The sequence below is a fragment of the Ursus arctos genome, unplaced genomic scaffold, assembly GCF_023065955.2.
Source record: "Ursus arctos isolate Adak ecotype North America unplaced genomic scaffold, UrsArc2.0 scaffold_9, whole genome shotgun sequence".
Lineage (NCBI taxonomy): Eukaryota > Metazoa > Chordata > Mammalia > Carnivora > Ursidae > Ursus > Ursus arctos.
This window is the reverse complement of record NW_026623111.1, coordinates 62,182,566-62,203,538: the sequence shown is the minus strand read 5'-3', so window position 1 is coordinate 62,203,538 and position 20,973 is coordinate 62,182,566. Positions and strand designations below refer to the sequence as shown.

General features: G+C 37.4%; 1 protein-coding gene across 1 annotated transcript in view; it reads right to left on the bottom strand.

Annotated features, from left to right (window-relative positions):
- Positions 1–20,973, bottom strand: part of CFAP299 (cilia and flagella associated protein 299) — a 576,041-nt gene that overhangs the window by 542,984 nt on the left and 12,084 nt on the right. Inside the window, exon 2 of the mRNA XM_026509886.2 lies at positions 9,452–9,582. Within this exon, the coding sequence (XP_026365671.1) occupies positions 9,452–9,582 (131 nt within the window). The remainder of the gene's footprint in view (positions 1–9,451; positions 9,583–20,973) is intronic.

Genomic DNA, 20,973 nt, shown 5'->3' with positions numbered 1-20,973 from the left:
TGAGTTAAAATTAATTGCACTTATGAATATGTTCATATTTGTATTCACCAAAAAATAATAATATACATTTGTTGGTAGATATGATGTTTCCTGAAAAGATCAATAATATCTGTAGTTAGTTGCTTGTTGGAGAGACAGAGAAGGAAAAAAAAGAGTCAAAGAGGGAGAGAGGATAAGGGAGGAAGAAAGAAAAAATTCAGTATGTAGGTGTCAGTGATTTAAAATATCCATCCAATTGATAGTGAGCATTTATTGGTATCACATAATTTGCAGTCTCAGTGAGTGTATGTGAAATAATCTTTTGATTTAGTCACACCCTTAATTTCATGAGAGAAGAGCTCCATCCAGTATTTTTGTACCTAGATCTTATTAGGAAAATGTTGAAATGATCTCTCAATAACAAGTTCCATACAAGCATTTATTTAGAAGAATTATAATCCTAATAAACTCGAAACAAAGCCAATTATCTCACAAAAACAAATGAAAAGAATTTAAGAAGAAAGAATCTCAGCTGATAGTATTCATGCTTAATGTAAGTGGACATAGGAATTTAATGAGAAATTGGAAGATATTGCTCTTATAATTAGTAATATAACATACTATAATTAATTAAACTGTACTTTATGTGCATAAAGTAACAAGGCATCACTTATGATACTCAATCCCTACCAAAGGACAGAAATGATCCATCTTTCTAGATGAAAACATTGAAGATGATCGCTTGTTCAAGCTCATAAAGCAGAAAATGGTAACTGTCAGAACAAAAACTAAGTCAACAGCATCTTAAACATTAAATTTCAGTCATAGGGAAGACACAGAGATGTACTGCTGCTAGGAAAAGAGCAAGAGCTGGGAGACAGAAAGCCCAACCTGATCACCCAGGCACAGATGTGCAGGGATTGCTGATGTGCTGAAGGTGGATCTTCTATACCCAGCAAAAAATATCATTCAAAAGCAAAGAAAAGTATTTTGTCAACAACTGACAGGTAAGGAAAATTCACTGCTAGCAGACCTGCACAATAAGAAAGCTTAAAAGAAGTTATAGAGGTAGAACTGCACTTTCAAATAGAAATTTTGATCTGCACAGAGTACCAAAAATGATCAAATGGGTGTCAATGTAAAAGAATACATTTTATTTTGAATCACTTAAAAAGATCAGCATCTTATGTGAAATATTAACAATGTATTGTAGAATTTGCAACATGCTTAGAACTAAAGGTATGACAAAAATAGAACAAATATGGGAAAAATGAATGGAACTGGGGCAAAGTTCTCACACACTGTGTGAAGGGGTCATAATATTATTTGAATATAGACTATTAAAAGCTAAAGTTGAATATTACAATTCTTTAGCCTACACTAATTTTTAAAGAGCAATCACTAAAAAAAAGAAAGTTTAAAGAGTTAAATAAGTCAACTATGAAGATAAAATGGATTTCTAAAAACTGTATTTAAAGGAAGTCAGGAAAAGGCAAAATTTGACACGCAGAAAACAGCAAGATTAGGTACACTTAAATCATATACATAATTATGAAAACATAAATCATCCAAATATACCAATTAGGGACAGTGCATGAAGAATGAACTAAAAAAAAGCAAAACTGTCCACAAGAAATCCATCTTAAATACATAAATATTGGTAAGTTAAAAGTGAAAGAGTAGAAAAACATATCATGCAAATACCATTTAAAAACTCAAGTAACTATATGAGTATCTGACAAAGTAAGCTTCAGAAAAGAGAATTATTACCAGGAATAAAGTGTATATTTAAAAAACGATACAGGAGTCAATTCTTGATGTTTATGTCAAGAAAACGCAGGAATCATAAAGTGTATGCATCAAAATACATAAAGCAAAAATAGATAAAACTGAAAAAATATACAGAAAAATCTATTATTATAGTTGGAGTTGGCAACACTCATCTTTAATTGACAGAGCAAGTAGACAGAAAATCAGTAAGAATACAGAAAGCCTGAATACACAACCAAGTAACTTGACCTAACTGAATTTTTTAGAACATTCCCCCTACAAGAGCAGAATATTTTCAAGTACCTCTGGAACAGTCACTGACATAACCCATATTCTGGGGCAAAAAATATATCTCAATAAATTTTAAAAGAATGAAATAATACAGAATTTATTCTCCTTTCAAGACAGAATTAGACAAGAAATCAGTAACAAGAAGATATTTCAAAAATCTATAACATTTGGAGGTTAAACGACAACTTCAAAATAACTCCTGAGTCATGAAGGAAATTTTTAAATATTTTGAATTGAATGAAAATCAAAACAAACATCAAAATTGTTGAAATGCAGCCAAAACAGTGCCAGGAGGGGAAAGTATAGCATTAAAGTTCATATTGGAAAAGAAGAAAAGTCTAACATCAATATCTAAGATTCTACCTTAAGACGCTAGAAAAAGAAAAAACTAATCCCAATGCAACTGAGGGAAATGATAAAGAGCAGAAACCAATGAAATAGAAAACAGAAAAACACTAGAGAAAAATCATTAAAGTTCAAAATCTAGTTCTTTGGAAATATTAGTGAACTCCCATAGAGTTAAATCAGGATCAAATTACTAATATGAGGAATGGAAGAGAAAACATCCCTACAGATTCTACATACATTAAAATGACTTAACACAGTATTATGAAATTTTTGTGCCTATATATCTGATACACAAATGCAATGAAAAAAATTATCTGAAAGATACAAACTACCAAACCTTATTCTGAAAAAATGTCCCTATTATCTACAAGAAATTAAATTTGCAGTTAATAGCCTTCTCACAAAGAAAATGTCAGGACTAGGTTTCACTGGTAACTGCTACCAACAATTAAGGAAGAAATAATATTAACTCTACACATTATTTCCAGAATATGTGAAAGAACAAGTAAAAGTTCCCAAGGCATTTTATGGGAGCAAAATTACCCTGATACAAAATGAAGAAAATACATTACGAGGGAAAAAAAAAAAATCCATCAACTGGAGAATGCATAAATACACAAATTGTTGTCCATCCATAAAACAGAATATTACTCAATAATAAACAAGAACAAACATATATTCAACCTCATGGTCACAAAAGCCTTAATGAAAAAACAGCTATATACTATACTATTCTATTGATATGATATCCTGGAAAAGGCAAAGAAAGCTCTAAGGACAGAAATCAGATGAGTGGTTGCCAGGAACTACAAGGAGGGCATAAATATAAAGGGGTATAAGGAAACTTTTTGGCATTATGAATATATTAGCATCCTGACTGTGGTGAGTGTCTCACGACTATGTATGTCTGTCACAACTCATTAAACAATTTAAAAACATCAATAAATGTGACTTTCAAAAATGAATTATAAAATTAAAGGACAAGCTGCCTAGCTTCAAGAAATATGGTTGGGGGATAACTGGGTGGCTCAGTCAGCGTCTCCCTTTGGCTTGGGTCATGATCCCAGGGTCCTGGGACTGAGTCCCTCATGGCCGCTCCTTGCTCAGCAGGGAGCCTGTTCCTCCCTCTGCCTACCACTCTCCCTGCTTGTGCTCTCTCTCTCTGACAAATAAATAAAATCTTAAAAAAGAAAGGAAGGAAGGAAGGAAGGAAGGAAGGAAGGAAGGAAGGAAGGAAGGAAGGAAAGAAAGAAGGAAAGAAGGTTGGTTAGGTGACTGCTTCCAGTTAGCTTTCTCGGTCAGCCTCAACAAATGAGCAGATCTCACACTGTTCTCACGATGGCCTCCGAAAATCACTAAGCAAGACAATGGTTCTAAAATCAAATAATCTCCACCAAGTGTGGGATCCCTTTAACAGATAATCTGCTTTGCAAACACTCCACTGACCTGACAGAGACTTTGCCAGGTGAGCATCAAGGTCTGACACCTCCCCCTGTCTAATTTTGCTCCCAATCTTTTCTTTTTATGTTTTTTTTTTTTTCTTTTTTACTTTCCAGCTAACCTTTTGAATTCTTGACTCCATCTTTGTGTCTGCTTCCTAGAAAGGCTATTCTGTGATAGACTGTACCTGGAATAGTCTGAAAAAGCAGGCAGTAAAATAGGCTTTGGGGACTGTATCTCTCACCACGAGCCCTTTAGTAAAGAGGTCGACAGCCCTCGAGGTAAGTGGTGTGCAGACAACCCCAGCACAAGGTAGTGATCCAACTGTTAAAACATTCATTCACGTGTGGAAAACTGGGATGCTATACGATTAAAGTGGAATGCCCTAGCCAATGGGATGATTCAGGCATTTGAAATGTATGGGGAATGATACAATGTAATAACAATGCAATTACATAAATAGTTGTTGCTAAATTGCACTGATGCCCTAAAGGTTGATAACGCAAAGCTGAGGACAATTAACCAACAACTGTAACAAAATAAAAAAACTAGTTTCTTTGCTAGCTTGCAGAGAAGTCCTCACCTCATGCAGTGGGCAAACACAAGATGAATCCAGCACAGGACTTGATAGTCTCAGTGGCTCAAGTCCAAAGACACTCAGATAGTCACAGGGGCAGGTCTGTTTCAGCAAAATCAAAATTCTGATTAAGAAAACCTGGGATCCTGACATACAACTGAGTAGGTGTTCCCGAAGATTCTGACCTCCCCAGACCTCTTCTGAATCCTCTGAGCCTGAAGAAGTGATCTCAACCTCTCCATTAAGAACCATCAAACTCTCACCACCAGCAGCAGCGAAACAGAAGGAAAATATAGAGGTCTTTCTCCACAAGACAACATGCGTCCACCTCAGGAGATGTCCCCGATTCTACTTCTGGCCCTCAAGCCTATAAAAGAGTTAAGTCACAGCCAGGGACATGTTAGGTCTGATAAGAGAAGAAAGGGACATTACCCCAAAGGAGCTGCAAGACCTACACAGCAAATAGAAGCAGGACTGGGAGATAAATCTAGACCAGGAAAGCCAGAAATAAGACTAAATATATTAGAATTTGTGGACCTGCTATACCCCCTCAGAACACAAGACATAGCATTTTGGTAAGGACCCCAGAAGATGGTGAAAACTCACTGCTAAGGTGGCTCCAAGAAACTGGAAACAAGCAATAACCCACAATGACTACAGTTGAAATGCCTAAACTGGAGAGACAGAATTTTAAGGGATTAAAGGCTCAGAAAAATAGGCAGGCTAGAATGGACATATTCTGTGAGGCAAGAAGATCCACCAAAGTGTATGGGCCATGGAAGGACCCAGAAGATACCTAGTCACCAAGGTCATCAGAAATACACTGGTCAGAATAAAACCAAAATCACTGAGAAAGATAATCAGTGGCTCTCCTCTGCAAACCAGGGTGAGTATAAAAGAGCATGTCAGGGCACCTGAGTGGCTCAGTTGCTTGAACATCCAACTCTTGATTTCGGCTCAGGTCATGATCTCTGGCTCTCCGGGATCAAGACCCACATCAGGCTCCACGCTCAGCATAGAATCTGCTTGTCCCTCTCCCTCTGCTCCTCCCCCACCCCTTGCTCCCTGTCATTCTCTCGAAGATAAATGGATAAATCTTAAAAAAAAAAAAAAAAAAAAACATGTCATAGACATTAGCTTGCTAAAAGGAATGGGAATAATAGTGTCTTAAACTAATACTAAATATACCCCAAGGACCCAATATTCAACCTGTGTCACAAATAGTTAAGGTCCATCTCTCCATCACCTGTGGAAATAAATGGAACTTCTCACTACAAATGGAAATTCTCTGGAACTTATGATAGGGATTCCTCATTAATGTACCTTGGCCAGACCCTGGAGAGAAGAACATTCTGTCTTGACAAAAAGTTCACCAGCTAAACTATACCCATTCTTTCTCCCGAACATTTAGAGCCTCTGCCTTATAGCTACTATACCAGCTGCCATGAACCTCAGTTCAGGACAGGTGAGAGAAGATGTCTACATGATAATAAAGCAGAGATGGTTTTGAAGCAAAGGTTGTGGGAACCAGGAAAATGCAGAGCCCACCCACCACCACCACCACCACCCCAGAAAATGTGGAAGTAAGTGGCACAGCCTTAGGGGAAAAAGTCTTCACAAGGGAACAGGGATAAATTAAGACAAAGAGGTAGAGAGGATGATTTATGAAGGAGGGGAGTTTGTCACAGAATTAAGTCAAAATGGATGTGTCCATCATCACATCATTCTCTGCCTGATTAACTCCTACTTATCCTTTAAGAACCACGCTAGCAACCCTGCCTTAAAAAGAGCTTTCCCTGTTCTTCACATGCCCCAAATCTTGACTTAGTACCGCTTCAGGGTGTCACCACAGCAACTATGACAGAATGCATTCTTTTCTGTTGTAACTGTTTTTATTGAGCTATAATTCACATACCATAAAATTCAAACTTTAAAGGTGTACAATTCAATGTTCTTAGTATATTTACAAGTTGTGCAATTCTCTCCAACATCTAAGTCTAGAACATTCCAACACATAAAAAGAAGCCCCATACCCATTAGCAGTCATTCTCCATTCACCCTTCCTGCCAGCCCTAGGTGACCACAAGTCCCCTTTCTGCCTCTATGCATTTACCGATTTTGGACATTTTATATAAACAGAACTAAACAATATGTAGTCCTTTTGTCTGGCTTCTTTCACTTAGCCTAATGCTGTCAAGGTTTATCTATGTTGTAGCATGTAACAATATGTACTTCTCTCGTCTTTATGGCTGAATCATATTCCATTATGTCTATATGCCACATTTTTTTTACCCATTCATCAGGTGATGGACATTGGGATTATTTCCACTTTATGGCTACTATCAATAATGCTGCTATGAACACTGGTGAACAAGTTTTTAAGTGAACCTATGTTTTCGACTCTCTTGGATATATGCCTAGGAATGGAATTGCTGGGTCATATGGGAACTCTGGGCTCAACTTTTTGAAGAACTGCCGAACAGTTTTCTATTTTATATTCCCACCAGCAACGTACCCGTTTTTCATTTATCTAGCCCTCAAATTTCTTGAGGGCAGGTACTATCTTATGTTCTACCATATCCCCAGCATTTGGCACAGTGCCTAATGCAATACGGTTGTGCAGGAGTATTTGTAAAGTGAATGACTAAATTAAAAGCCCAATAATTTCTTTTCACTTTATGTCTTGTTTTGGAGAGATAATTATCAAAATACCACTTCATCGCAATGCTCCCTCCCAATACCTTTAACTTTCTTCTCTCCAGACTCCTTCCCCTCTGAAACTAATCTAAGTAAATAACATACTCTTAGGCACCAACACTTGAGATGGGTGCTCTATAATCACGAGACTGAAGGATTGGGATCTACTCAGGACTGCTCACTTGCACATTAGAGAAGTTAATATAATATAATCTGATGGTAGAACCAAGTGTTTCCAAGTTAGCAACAATTGGCAGACAGGCAGATATTCATGTATATTTTCAAAATGATTCTCCTGCAAATATAGGCCCAAGACATATTTGACTGTAGGTCACCCTCTGCGGGCCCTGCTGTCAATAACACTACAATAGACCCAGGAGGGAAGGGAGCAAAGTGACTCCCACATGGGGCCAGAGGCAACATATGGGGCCCATCCCATTACAAAGGCAGCCAGAGAAGCTCTGCAGATGAAAGGGCCTTCCAATTCTAGCAGCTCTGGGTGGGGATTAGCCTCCTGCAATTGGTACATAAGTAGCCTGATGACTTCCAGTTCTGGCCAGTTAAAGAGACTATTGAAAAGAGTAAATACTTTGATCCTCAAACACGAAGAGGACATATGCACTTACACTTTATACATGACTGACTTCGCTTGTTATGAAATAGGACACATCTTTAATAAAATATGAACATACATTAAAATTCCCTGTCAAATCTCACGAAAATCTCCCCACTTCCGCTCCTGATAAACATTTACTAATACGGAAAGAGAAGACTCCCCTGATATTTTATATAAGACACATCACATTGTACACATATACTTTGCATCATTTCAATTTTTTAAGACTAGAAGTTATATGTAACTGTGTTCAATAAGTTCTCAAACTTTTATATAAATGACATGCGAAAAGCAGCATACCCACCCAAAGGCTGCCCATGTTTCTAGAACCTGTGAACATGTTACATTACATGGAAAAAGAGACTTTGCAGATGTAATGAATGTTATATACCCTAAAATAAGGAAATGACCAGGATAATCTAGATGGACTCAGTGTGACCACATGAGCTCTTAAAAGGAGAGATCTTTCTCTGGCTGGAATCAGTTGCTGCAGAAAGAGAAGTCAGAGAAATTTGAAGGGTGAGAGAATTTCGAACTGCTCTTGCTGGAAGGGGACCACATGGAAAGCATGAAGACAAATGTCGGCAGCCTGTAGGACCCCGCGGCGCAGCCCCCAAAATGACAGCGGACAAGGAAATGGGGACCTCAGTTCCATAATCACAAGAAACTGAATCTGGCCAGCAACCTGAATAAGTGTGGAAGCAGATTCATCCTCAGAGCCTCCAGGCCGGGACTCAGTCTAGCCAACACCAGGATTTCAACCTTGCAATGTACTAAGAGGAGGACCCAGCTAAGCCACTGTCCTCTTGACTTCTGACCCAAAGAACTATGAATAAATACATTCCTGTTGTTTTAAGCCACTAAGTTTGTAGTAATGTGTTATGGCAGCATCAGATAACTAATATATTACCAAATGTCAGTATATTAAATTCCAAAATTCCATGGTAATGAAACACAATAACCACTAGAACAATCAATTAAAATTGCACACTCCTGGAACCAATTCATGTTCCACTACCAAACGTTATTTGTTATGATAAATACATGGGAGATTTCTACCCATAATTATGGGGTAGTTTTTAAAATTACATCTAGGAATAATATGCCAATTTCTAAGTAATTGTCCTCTCCAACATGTACAACTTTAGCATTCATTTTTAAAAAGTAAATAGATAAGTGCTTTGTCACATCTTTCATATTGGCTTATCAGTTGATACAGTTCACTTTAGGTATACATCTTTTTTATAATATGTTTAATATATTTAATTAGATTCCTATTTCGTGTAACCCTATATTAGTCACATTAACAAAAGCTGGTGACTGTTAATAAAGTTGAATGAATCAATGCTTTCAAAAATATGTACATAAATGATGTCGAAAGTTTACAGGTCTCAAAAATACAAAGAATACTAAGGCGAAAGTCACTTATATTTTTAGTATATAAATATATAAGGCCAATAACATTGACTTATTTTTTTAATAAGACTTTATTAGTCTAATGACCGTATTTTGGTATTTAGGTTTCTTAAATTAGTACTCCAAGTTGCATGTGGCTTCTTGCAAGCACACCCCAGTTCCTCCAGTTCCTGATCTGAAGAACACACGCTTAGGATAGTCCAAGCTCTACCTGCTCCAGCCAATGTTTCTAAATTATAACAATGCCAACGAAATTGGACTTTTCCAGAGACTCTACAATATGATATAAAATCTAGATTTGGAACACAGACACTTACTTTTTCTGAGTTCTTTCAGCCAGCCTTGCAATCTCTATCGCTGCCTTCCTTGCTTCAAAATCTTCCCTTTTTACCACCTCTCCAGTCCCTCGGTAGCCTAGCTCCACCAACTGGCGGGCCAGGCCTTCATCCTAAAGAGGAAAATAAATTTTAAGATTTGTGCACGAATTAGACCCCCTATTTTATTCAATGTATACTGAATAATTGTTTTGAATGAAAATTCAAATTTATTTTTTTTAAATGAGACATATGAGATACAAAGGCTTAGAATTCTTTTTAACAATACTTTCATAAGCATCAGATTTGTCACCCCTTTCCCACAGATGTACAATGAAGAAAAAAAAGGAAACATCAGTCACTAAATTTTCTCTAAGGGATTAAAGGACAAAAGTCTGTTGTGTTTTTAATTCATTTATGAGAGCAGCTGTAGATAATTAATAGAGTATCTTTAAAACAATAAAACTGAGACAATAGTACTATACAAGAAAGACTTTTAAAAAACAAATTGCACAAAAAGAGAATTGGGTTGCTCCCCATAAAGTGCAACATTTCAGAGACTTACTTCCTTGAAGTCAATGAACTGATGACACAGAGCATTAAAACTTCAAATACAAAATAAAGAGCAGATGAATTTCCTATTTAACTGGAAAGATATTGTTTCCACATAACGTTGGTACCAATAAAAACAGCAAAGTAGAAACCCAGAAAGATGACAATAAAAAAGCTTCAAGCTGAAAAAAACTTCCTCACAATCCTTCAGCTCTTTTGTATTTCAGCTACTTTAAGAAATGTCTCACACATTTGCTGTTTCCCCATAATCTGAAAAGGTGTTGTTTTATATTAAATTACTAATGTGAGGACGAAAGCATTATATATATATAAAGAACATTATATATATATATATATATATTACTAATGCGAGGACTAAAGCATTATATATATATAAGGAACATTATATATATAATATATAATATATATATATATAATATAAGGAACATTATATATATATATGTATATATATATATAATGTTCCTTATATTATCATCTTGGTTAAACATGAAATATTTGAAAGACAGTGAAAACAGCATACATTTTATTGTTACAGACACTTAGTACATCACTGTGGAATGCAAGAACCATCTGACAGGATTAAATGAAAAAATGTGAGATGCCTGGTTAATAATCTATTCAGCCCTTAGAGGCTATTTTAAAATTCAAACCAATGGGAAGAAAAATTTAGATATTATCGGCCTAGAAAACTTGTCACTTTCCTTTGCTAAACATTAAAAGCAAGTACAGTTAACCCTCGGACAGCAAGGGTTTGAACTGTGCAGGTTCACTTACACACATTTTTTTCTCAATAAATACACTGGAAAATTCTTTAGAGATTTGCAACAATTTGAAAAAAACTCACAAATGAATTGTGGAGCCTAGAAATAGTAAAAGAATTAAGAAAAAGTTACCTGTGTCATAAATGCATAAAATATATGTAAATACTAGTCTATTTTATCATTTACCACCCTAAAAGATACACAAATGTATTATAAAACGTTAAAATTTATCAAAACTTGCAGACCGTAAACCATCTTTTCATTTTTCATTCTGGTGTTAGTAATACGTATAACAACTACAGTGATCTGTATCCTATAAGACAATATTGACTTAGGTACTGATAGACGATTCCTCTTGTAAAGAGTTGATGTAAACTTATAGTTTAGATAAACAGTCCAGTACTATAAATGTATTTTCTCTTCCTTATGATGTTTCTTTTAAGATTTTATTTATTTATTTGAAAGAGAAGTGAGAAAGAGCATGAGGGGGGGGAGGGGCAGAGGGAGAGGGAGAAGCAGACTTCCCCCTGAGCAGGGCTCTATGCCAGGACTCTGGACCAGCTGAAGTCAGACAGTTAACAGACTGAGCCACTCAGGCTCCCCTCCTTAGGACATTCTTAAAAACATTATCTTTTCTGTAGCTTACTTTATTGTAAGACTCTCATATAATACACGTGACAAACAAAACATGTATGTTTTTGTTCTCTCTTCAACTGTTTATGTTCCCAGTAGGACCTCTGGTCAACACTAGGTTATTGGTAGTTAAGTTTTGGGAGTCTCAAAAGTTCTCCACAGATTTTCAATTGCGCGGGGGGGTCAGTGCCCCTAATTCCCTTGTTGTTCAAGGTCAACTGCATGGAACTCTGTGTAGTAATGGGGATGAATTTACTAAGCTAATATAGTACAAAGCACGAGGCCTTGGGAGGGCTATGTGCCTTTTTTTCTGACTCATTTCCCTGCTTATTATACTTGTTATTCCTAGGCTCGGCAGTGAGAAACACAAAACTAAGGAAATGCCTCCACCTAGTGGAATTAATATTTAATTGAAAAAAGAATGAAGATTTTGGATTTGATTTACAAAAGAGAGATGATCTGAGTGTAACTTTTCATAAATATATTGCTAAAAGTAAGCATATGGGAAGAACTCTCAGCTAAACTCTAAGATGTGGGGTTTTTCTAGAACATATATGACTTGTAGTCAACACAGTATTTGATATAGCAAAGGCCATTAAAAAGTTGCTGTATTAATTTCATATATGGAATGAATTGTGTATTTCTGTGTGCCTTACCTGGGCCACACAAAATCATTTGGACAGCTCTGCATTCATCCACGCTAGTGTATACTGCAACAAATAGCAAGATCTACTGAGAAAACAAGTAGAAAGCTGAAGTTGGTTGCCTCACCAATCATTACCACTAGTAGAATCATAACGTCATCTGTCCACTTTAAATGGTCAATTATCTTTAAAGAAATTATCCTTAAAGAAACCTGAAAAACAATACATTTTTACTTATTCACATATTTAGCATTTCCGATGCCTTATTCCTTTATGTAGATTCATGTTTCCTGCTGATATGATTTTCCTTCTACCTAAAAAACTTTCAGCATTTCTTGTGGTGTAGGTCTGCCAACAACGAATTATCTTGCCTTTTGTTTGACTGAAAAAATGGAGAGACATTTTTGCTGGATTAGTGTTCCAGGTTGACCTTTCAACACTTTAAAGATGTCACCGCATTGCCCCATGCCTCATATTACCTCTGAGAGGTGCTTAGTCTTTCCTGTTTTATTTTACATAATGTGTCCTTTCATTTTAGATTCCTTTAAGACTTTCTCTTTATCACTGGTTTTCAGCAATTTTAAGATAGTCCTTGGATTGGTTTCTTTGTGTTTATTCTGCTGGGAATGCATTGTACTCCCTGACTCTACGGATTTATAGTTTTCACAAAATTTGGAAACTTCTTAGCCATTATTTTTTCAAAAATATTTTATTTCTTACTTCCCTCTGATCCTTCTGGGATTCCACTTAACATTTTTTGGAAGGGCAAAAAGATTATCATTTTCTATAAAACTAATGGTTTTGACTATAACTGTTCATCTTAGTAAAAATAGGTAATTAGCCACGAAATCCAAGTATATAAATAAGGCAGGAATCTTGTATTAATTGTCAATGCTTCTTCCCTCATGTGATCGTGAGTCATCGACTTTTGGAGGCCAGCAGTTTGGAGCAGGTTAACTATAAAGAGGCGTCATGCAGAGCAGAACCCAGAGATGGCTTGCCCTTAAAGAGAAGGCTTCCTTGCTACACATGAACCATAAAACATGTGGCAAGGCTGAGGCCACCCAAGTAGGCAGCAAATGTCTGACTACATGACTATTCTTTTGGGACAGATGTGAGACATCTCTCAGCTGCTGCGAGAGATGTTTGGCCCCAAGGATCTGCAATGGAATGGTGCCTTCCACTGCTGTGGCCTTGGACCTTGGCAGAGTTGGACTGGGTCTCCAGACTTCCATCTCAGAAGCCCACAACACTGCTCAGGGTCCTACTGATTTCTGGAAGGCTACAGATCTGTGGCCTGGCGTGCACAATTCACTCCCCGAACAGATTTGGGGCTGTACTACCCCCAGTCTTTGGGCCAGAGCCCATGCCCACCCCCAACCTGGCTGCACCCCTGGGGCAAAGTGCCTCCCACACTGTTCCTCTAATAGGGTGAGGGTGAGGGGTAGATAAAGATTGGAATTCGGTGTTATGTGGGGTGAGCCAGACTCCTAACAGGTGAGTCTGAAACAAGGGGTAGCCAGCATCTGGAGCACCGAGGTAGTTCTCATCAGAAAAAAAGAAAAAGAGAGATAAGGAAGGAAGGAAGGAAGGAAGGAAGGAAGGAAGGAGGGAGGGAGGGAAGGAAGGAAGGAGGAAGGAAGGGGAAAGGGAGAGAGAGAGGGAAGGAGGGAGGGAGGAAGGAGAAGGGAGGGAAGGAAGGAGAAGGGGAGGAGGGGAAGAAGGGAGAAAGGAAGGGAGGGAGGGAGGGAGGGAGGGAGGGAGGGAGGGAGGGAGGGAGGGAGGAAGGAAGGAAGGAGGGAAAGAAGGGTGGGTGGTTCTATGGCCCCTAGAACACCTGACTTTGCCCACAGGCTACTGAGGCTCCCTTAGCTTTTGTGTCTTTTGTCATTATGTTATATATTGCTGGAAAAGAGTTATTTATTGTAGTGCAATCTCAGATTTCTCCAACTAAACTCACTGATTCGTTTGAATAGGGTTCCAGTTTAATTTTCTTGTATTCTCATGGCAGATCATCATACTGCCTTTATAATAATATTCTGACTTCTTCCAAGTGTTTATGACACTTTTCTTTCCTTGTAGCATTGCTGTGGTCAGACTACCAATAAAAAGCTAAGAGTACTCACAAAAATTTTTATCATGTTTTTATTCCAGTGCTAAACGTTCAAATGTGTAACCACCGATTACGAAGTTTACGAGTGTTTGCTATATACTATACAACAAGTTATGACATGAGTTTAGAATTTTATCCTATGCTTTTTCTGCATCTATGGGGATTAAATTTTTTCTTTTTAAATTTAATGTCATGGGAAAATTCATGAGAAGAATTTGCTCAAGTTACAAAATCAGAAAAGACCAGTAGGTAGTTTTAGAAGTTCCTGTTTCCCTCCCCTCCCCCCCCCACACAAAGACTTTATTTTTTACTCCCATTTGAATGCTAAATTACCTACTTCAGTCAGTCCAGGCAGGAAACAGATGACACATTTAAATGGAGTAACTGAAGGAAATTGAGTGGCTGAGTTAATTAATAAAGGTATAGACAGGGTTAAGAGAAATCCTAGAGAGATAATGAAGCACCCTGCAGCTAGCTACAGCAATAAGCTATTAACAGCCACTAACTAGTCCAAATGAGGTAAGAGGGGGGAGCAGTTAATAAAGCCCAGGGAAACAGCTGTAGGACTCAAGCCTAAATTGTGGCTTTCTGAAAGAAAATATCCATTAGGAACCTATAGCACAGTATGGAAGGAATGGGGGCGGGGGGGGGGGCTGCTTAACCTCTCTCTTTTGGCTTCTAATTTATTTCTGGTGCCTCTTATTGGGTTTAAATGGCCAAAGGGAAGGGGGCCCAGTTGAAAACATCAACAGAAATCAACCTCTTGGGACAAAGAGTAAGTTGGGGTAGGACAGAAGGTAGATCTCAAGAGTCAAACAGAAAATATCTAATAGAAGCAGGGAACGAATTCTGGTTCAAAATAAAATTTTCCAGAAGTTTAAAGATATACTCCATTTTCTTTTAGGAATCACTACTGGGAATACAATCTAAGATCAAGCCGACTTACAGGTAAGTTGACACTCCAAATTACCTTTTAATTTGGATAAAATATAGAAAATGTAAAAATTAGCCATTTTAAGCATATAGTCCAGTGGTATTAAGTACATTCATACAGTCGTGCAATCATTGCCACCATCAATCACCAGAACTCTTCATCTTACAAAACTGAAACTCTATTCCAATTAAACAATAACTCCCATTCTCCCTTTCCCCCAGACCCTGGCAATGACCATTTTACTTTCTGTCTCTGTGAATCTGACTACCCTAGGAATCTCGTAAAAGTGAAATTACACAGTATTTGTCTTTTTGTGGCTGGATTATTTCAGTTAACATAATGTCCTCCAAGTTCATCTATGCTGTGGAATGTGTCAGAATTTCCTTCCTTTTCAAGGCTGAATAATATTGCCTTATAGATAGATAGCACATTTGTTTATGCACTGATCCATCAAACAGATACTTGGGTTGCTTCCACCTTCTGGTTATTGTGAGTGATGCTGCTATGAACATGGGTACACAAATATCTGTTCTAGTCCCTGCTTCCAATGCTTTTGGCTGTACACTCATAAATGAAATTGCTGGATCATATAGTAATTCTCACTTTAATTTTCTGAGGAGCCGCTCCAACACAGTCAACTGTTTCTACAATGACTGCTCCATTATATACTGCCACCAGTGGTGCAGTATTCCAATTTCTCCATATCCTTGCTGACACTTGTTATTATCTGTTGTTGGGTTTTTTTGTTTGTTTTGGGGGGGTTTTTTTGAAAATAGCTACCTAATAGATGTGAAATGGTATATCATTGTGGGATGGTGTTTTTTTACATTAGTTTCTGGGGTACAACTTAGTGATTTGACAAGTGTATACATTATGCTACATTCACAGGTGTACCATCTGTCCCATTTCATCGCTATTACAGTATCATCAACTATATTCCTCATGCTATGCCTTTTATTCTCCTGACTTATTCATTCCATAACTGGAAGTCTGTATCTCCCACTCCTCTTCACCCAACCTCCCACTTCCCCTCCTTCTGGCAACCATCAGTTTATTCTCTGTATTTACAGGTCTGATGCTGTTTACTTCTTTTTTTTAGATTCTACTTACGAGTGGAATCATGCACTTTCTCAGTCTGATTTATTTCACTTAGCATAATACACTCTAGGTCCATTGATGTCATCTCAAACAGCATAGTCTCATCCTTTTTTATGGCTATGTAATATTCATGTGTGTGTGTGTGTGTGTGTGTGTGTGTGTGTACCACACTCTCCTTGATGAACACTGAAGTTGCTTCCATATCTTGGCTATGGTAAATAATGATGAAATAAACATAGGTGTGCACATTTTTGAATTAGGGTTTTTCAAAAGATTTTATTTATTTGACACACAGAGAGAGAGAGAGAGCGCGCACAAGCAAGGTGAGTGGCAGGCAGAGGCAGAGGGAGAGGGAGAAGGAGGCCCCCTGCTGAGCAGGGAGTCCCATGTGGGTCTCAATCTCAGGACCCTGGGATCATGACCCGAGCTTAACCGCCTGACCCACCATGCACTCCTGAATTAGTGTTTTCATTTTGTTAGATAAATACCCAATAGTGGAATTAAGGGATTGTGATATATCTATTTTTAATTTTTTGAGGAATCTCCATACCGTTTTCCAGAGTGGCTGCTCCAGTTTGCATTCCCACCAACCATGCCCCAGACTTCCCTCATCTCCACATCCTCACTGACACTTGTTATTTCTTGTCATTTTGATTTTAGCCATTCTAACAGGTATATGGTGATATCTTACTGTGGTTTTGATTTGCATTTCCTTGGTGATTAGTGATTTTGAGCATCTTTTCATGTGTCTGTTGGCCATTTGTGTGTCTTCTTTGGAAAAATACCTGTTCAGGTCCTTAGCCCATTTTCCAATCAGACTGGTTCTTTTTTTTTCTTTTTGGTGTTAAGTTACATAAATTCTTTATATATGTTGGATATTAACCCTTTATCAGATATATCATTTGCATATATATTCTCCCATTCAGTAGGTTGTCTTCTTGTTTTGTTGCGGTACAACACCTTTTTATTTTGATGTAGTCCCAAGTGTTTATTTTTGTTTTTGTTTCCCTTGTCTTAGGAGACATATCTAGAAAAATGTTACTGTGGTTGAGGTCAGAGAAATTACTGCAATGCTCTCTTCTAGGATTTTAATGGTTTCAGGTCTCACATTTAGGTCTCTAACCCATTTTGAGTTTATTTCTATATATGGCATTAGAATGTGGTCCAGTTTCATTCTTTTATGTGTAGCTGTCCAACTTTCCCAGCACCATTTATTGAAGAAACTGTCTTTTCCTCACTGTATATATGATTGTGGTTTTGATTTGCATATCTAATGATTAATGATGTTGAACATCTTTTTATGAGTTTATGACATTTGTGATACTCTTTGAATATCCAAATTCTTTGCCAATTTTTAATTGAGTTGTTTGCTTTTGTGTTGTTGAGTTGCAGAAGTTCTTTACATACTCTAGATATTAACCCCTTATTAGATAAATAATCTGCAAATATTTCCTCCCATTCAATGGGCTGCCTTTTCACTCTACTGATAAAGTACTTTGGTGAACAAAAGTTTTCAATTTTGATGTCATCCAATCCAATTTGAATTATTTTTGAATTATCATTTTATTCTCAGAATTCTAAAATTCTACCACTATCTACCTAGGTGTGAATCTTTTTCATTTGTCCAACTACATAGCTAATGGACACTACAATTTTGTGCTTACCTCCCACACAAAAATTTTTTGTTATTCAATGAGTATTTTATCCCCCTCATTTTCTGCATAATTTCCTTCTGGTAAGTTTATTAGATAGATATTGAGCCTCCTGGAATTATTCTTTCATATTTTCTTTCATATTATTCTTTTTTATTTTCCTCATCTTTTTTTCACTATATTCTGGGTAGTTATATCACTTTTAACTTCCAGATGATTAATTTGTTCTTCAAAAAGTGTCCATCCTTTTTAAATTAGTTAGCCCTTTTTAAAATGTTATCAATTATATTTTTAATTTCTAAGAATTTTTCTTGCTCTCTGATTGCTCCCTTTTCATACGTTTATTATTTTGTTTATAGATTTCATTGATACTAAAATGTCTCTGAGATACAAAATTGGAATTTATTTAAAGTTCTCTCTGGGTTTTAAATGTTTTGTTTTGTCTGACAGTAGTTATTCTCCTTATTTGCCTTGGGCTATCTCTTTCATGCTATTATGTTTCCTCAAACATCTGTAGATACATATGAACAGAAGACTGGATTGATTGATACAGACATTAGCATGGATTCCCTCCATAGTTGTTCAAGTCTAGTTCCTAATTGGACTCTCCTCTGAAAAGGTGAACTGCAGGAGTTCTGTCTAAAAGGGCAGAATATGGCAATGTACAGACTCCACTTGAGGATATGCGGGCATTAAGAAGGAAGGAGAGTTGGGATATACCTCACTCTCTCCAACCTAACGGCCAAAATAAGAAGGGCTTGGCATAATAAGTATAACTTTTTCCAGATAGTATTCTCCTCTTCAGAACTTCTAACATTATTGAATTATTTTGCACTTAGTTCTTATTTCTCAGGCCCCTTTACTCCCTCCAGGTCTCCTTGTTAGGCACGTACTTCACTTTCCTTAGAGAACAGTTCTCTCATTCATTCTTGGGTTAAATAGTGCGAGTGTACATGCTACGTACAGGTGTACCTCTGGCTTAGCTATGTAGAGTTAACTTCTTTAATCAATTACAGGTTCTCTCCTGCCCTCTGTATTCCTATTGACTCTGACATTTCTCTAAATCTGTTTTATTCATTTTGGCCTACGTTTTCTCTATCTTGTCAATCTGATACTATCTGCTGTCTAACTTACCAAAAATGTGCACAATTTCTTGTTCCCTAGAGTGGCATCATTTCTTGTTTCCTAGTGCTTTTATTGATTTATTCTCTTTCATATTGGCATAGAAAATAGGTAGACAGATGATGAAAAAAAGGGAGGGAGGAAGGAAGGGAAGGAGGAAGGGAGGGGAAGGTTGGTTGATTATATCCAGGGCTCCACAAGTCTGCTGTGTCCACTTTAGTTCTAGTCACACTCTTCTCTTTTTTGATACACTAAAATAGCTTCACAAAAAGCCCTCTTGCCTCTATTTGTACACCAATATAAGCCATCCTCCCAGTGGAAGATTTGAATGATTAAACTACAAAGTGTTGAATTTAGTGACACATCCCTCATTCGCAACCATAGAAAAAACAATTTCTATTGAATGATGAAGATGGCAAGCAGCTTGCAGTGGGTTGAAAAGTGGAAGACAAGGATATGAAGACAATGATTATTTGACAATTCATTCCAGAATAATAACTATAAAAAGGAAAATAAAAAGATATGGTAGGACAAGATAGAGAGAACTCAATGAGCACAGAAAGGGACTCTGGAATTAAAGGTGAGAGGAACTAATCAGTACAGACAGTTCCCTAAAAGCATAAAAGAAAAGGGTGAAGAATGCAGGTAAATATCATCAATCAAGGGTATTACCTGCAAACAGCAGAGCTTACTGTCATCAGTCCAAATATAAAAAGAAATTATTGAAATACAATAGCCCCTAAATCCCAGGGAAAGTTGAGTTAAGCCTACAGAGCCAGAAACAACACTCACAGCCACAGGAACCATTTCAGCAAATATTCCTCTGCTGCCACCACTGAAAACAGATACTGCAACTCACCATTTGACCGAGGACATTAGACCCCAGCACTTCTGCCACTGCATCAACTGAAAGCCAAAACCTCCACCACCTTATTCAATACAAAATGGATTCCACATGGTGCTTTCTTCTTCGTGTTACTCTTTTCTAAAGAGCAGTCTCATGCAAGTATGTGTAATTGGCAGTGCCTATGTACCTGCAAAGATAACACCAGAAGCAAGGGAAACAGAGAAGGTGAGTTTCTGTCTCTCCCTTAGGAAGGTGGGACTCAGAGATGGGAACATCCTCAAAAACATTATACTGATAATGAGTGTTCAAAATCAGGACATATTCAGGAAGCAGACAGATTGGCATTACACGTGGTAGACACTATTGACACATTTTGCCAATGTCATATGTGAAAAAAACCTCCGGGTTTTAACTTTAATTTCCCTGATTCTTAGTGTGGTTGATCATCTTTGTGTATGTTTCCTAACCATTTGCATTTCTTCTGTGAATTGCCTTCTGTTGATATGCCTTCTTTGTTTCACAACTTATTTTTTCAGACCTTTCCTACTTTCTTTAGACTTCTGACTCTTTTTTTTTTTAAGAGCTCACTTATTTATTTGACAGAGAGAGACAGCCAGCAAAAGAGGGAACACAAGCAGGGGGAGTGGGAGAGGAAGAAGCAGGCTCCCAGTGGAGGAGACTGGTGTGGGGCTCGATCCCAGGACCCCGGGATCACGCCCTGAGCAGAAGGCAGATGCTTAACAACTGAGTCACCCAGGCGCCCCTAGACTTCTGACTCTTAGATGACCTCCACCCCTCAAAGTCAACAAAGAAAAGGCAATCAAGATGGAACCCTCTTCAGTTTCTACCATGAAACTCATAAAACTACCTTAACTTCTTTGCAAAAAATGAAAAGGTTGACAATATCAAGTATTGGTGATGATCTGAGGAAATAGGTGTCTCAAACACTGCTGGTGGGAGAGTAAATGGGTACTCTGGAGGGCACTTCAACCATGTTATGACTCATCGATTCCACTTTTTGGTATATTTACAACTGCACATAAAGAACATGTACCAAAGATCCTCATTTCACTGTTGTTCATGATACTATATAAGGAAAACAAACTTCTAAAGAATCAACCTAAGTAAATAACAGATTCGATGCAGCA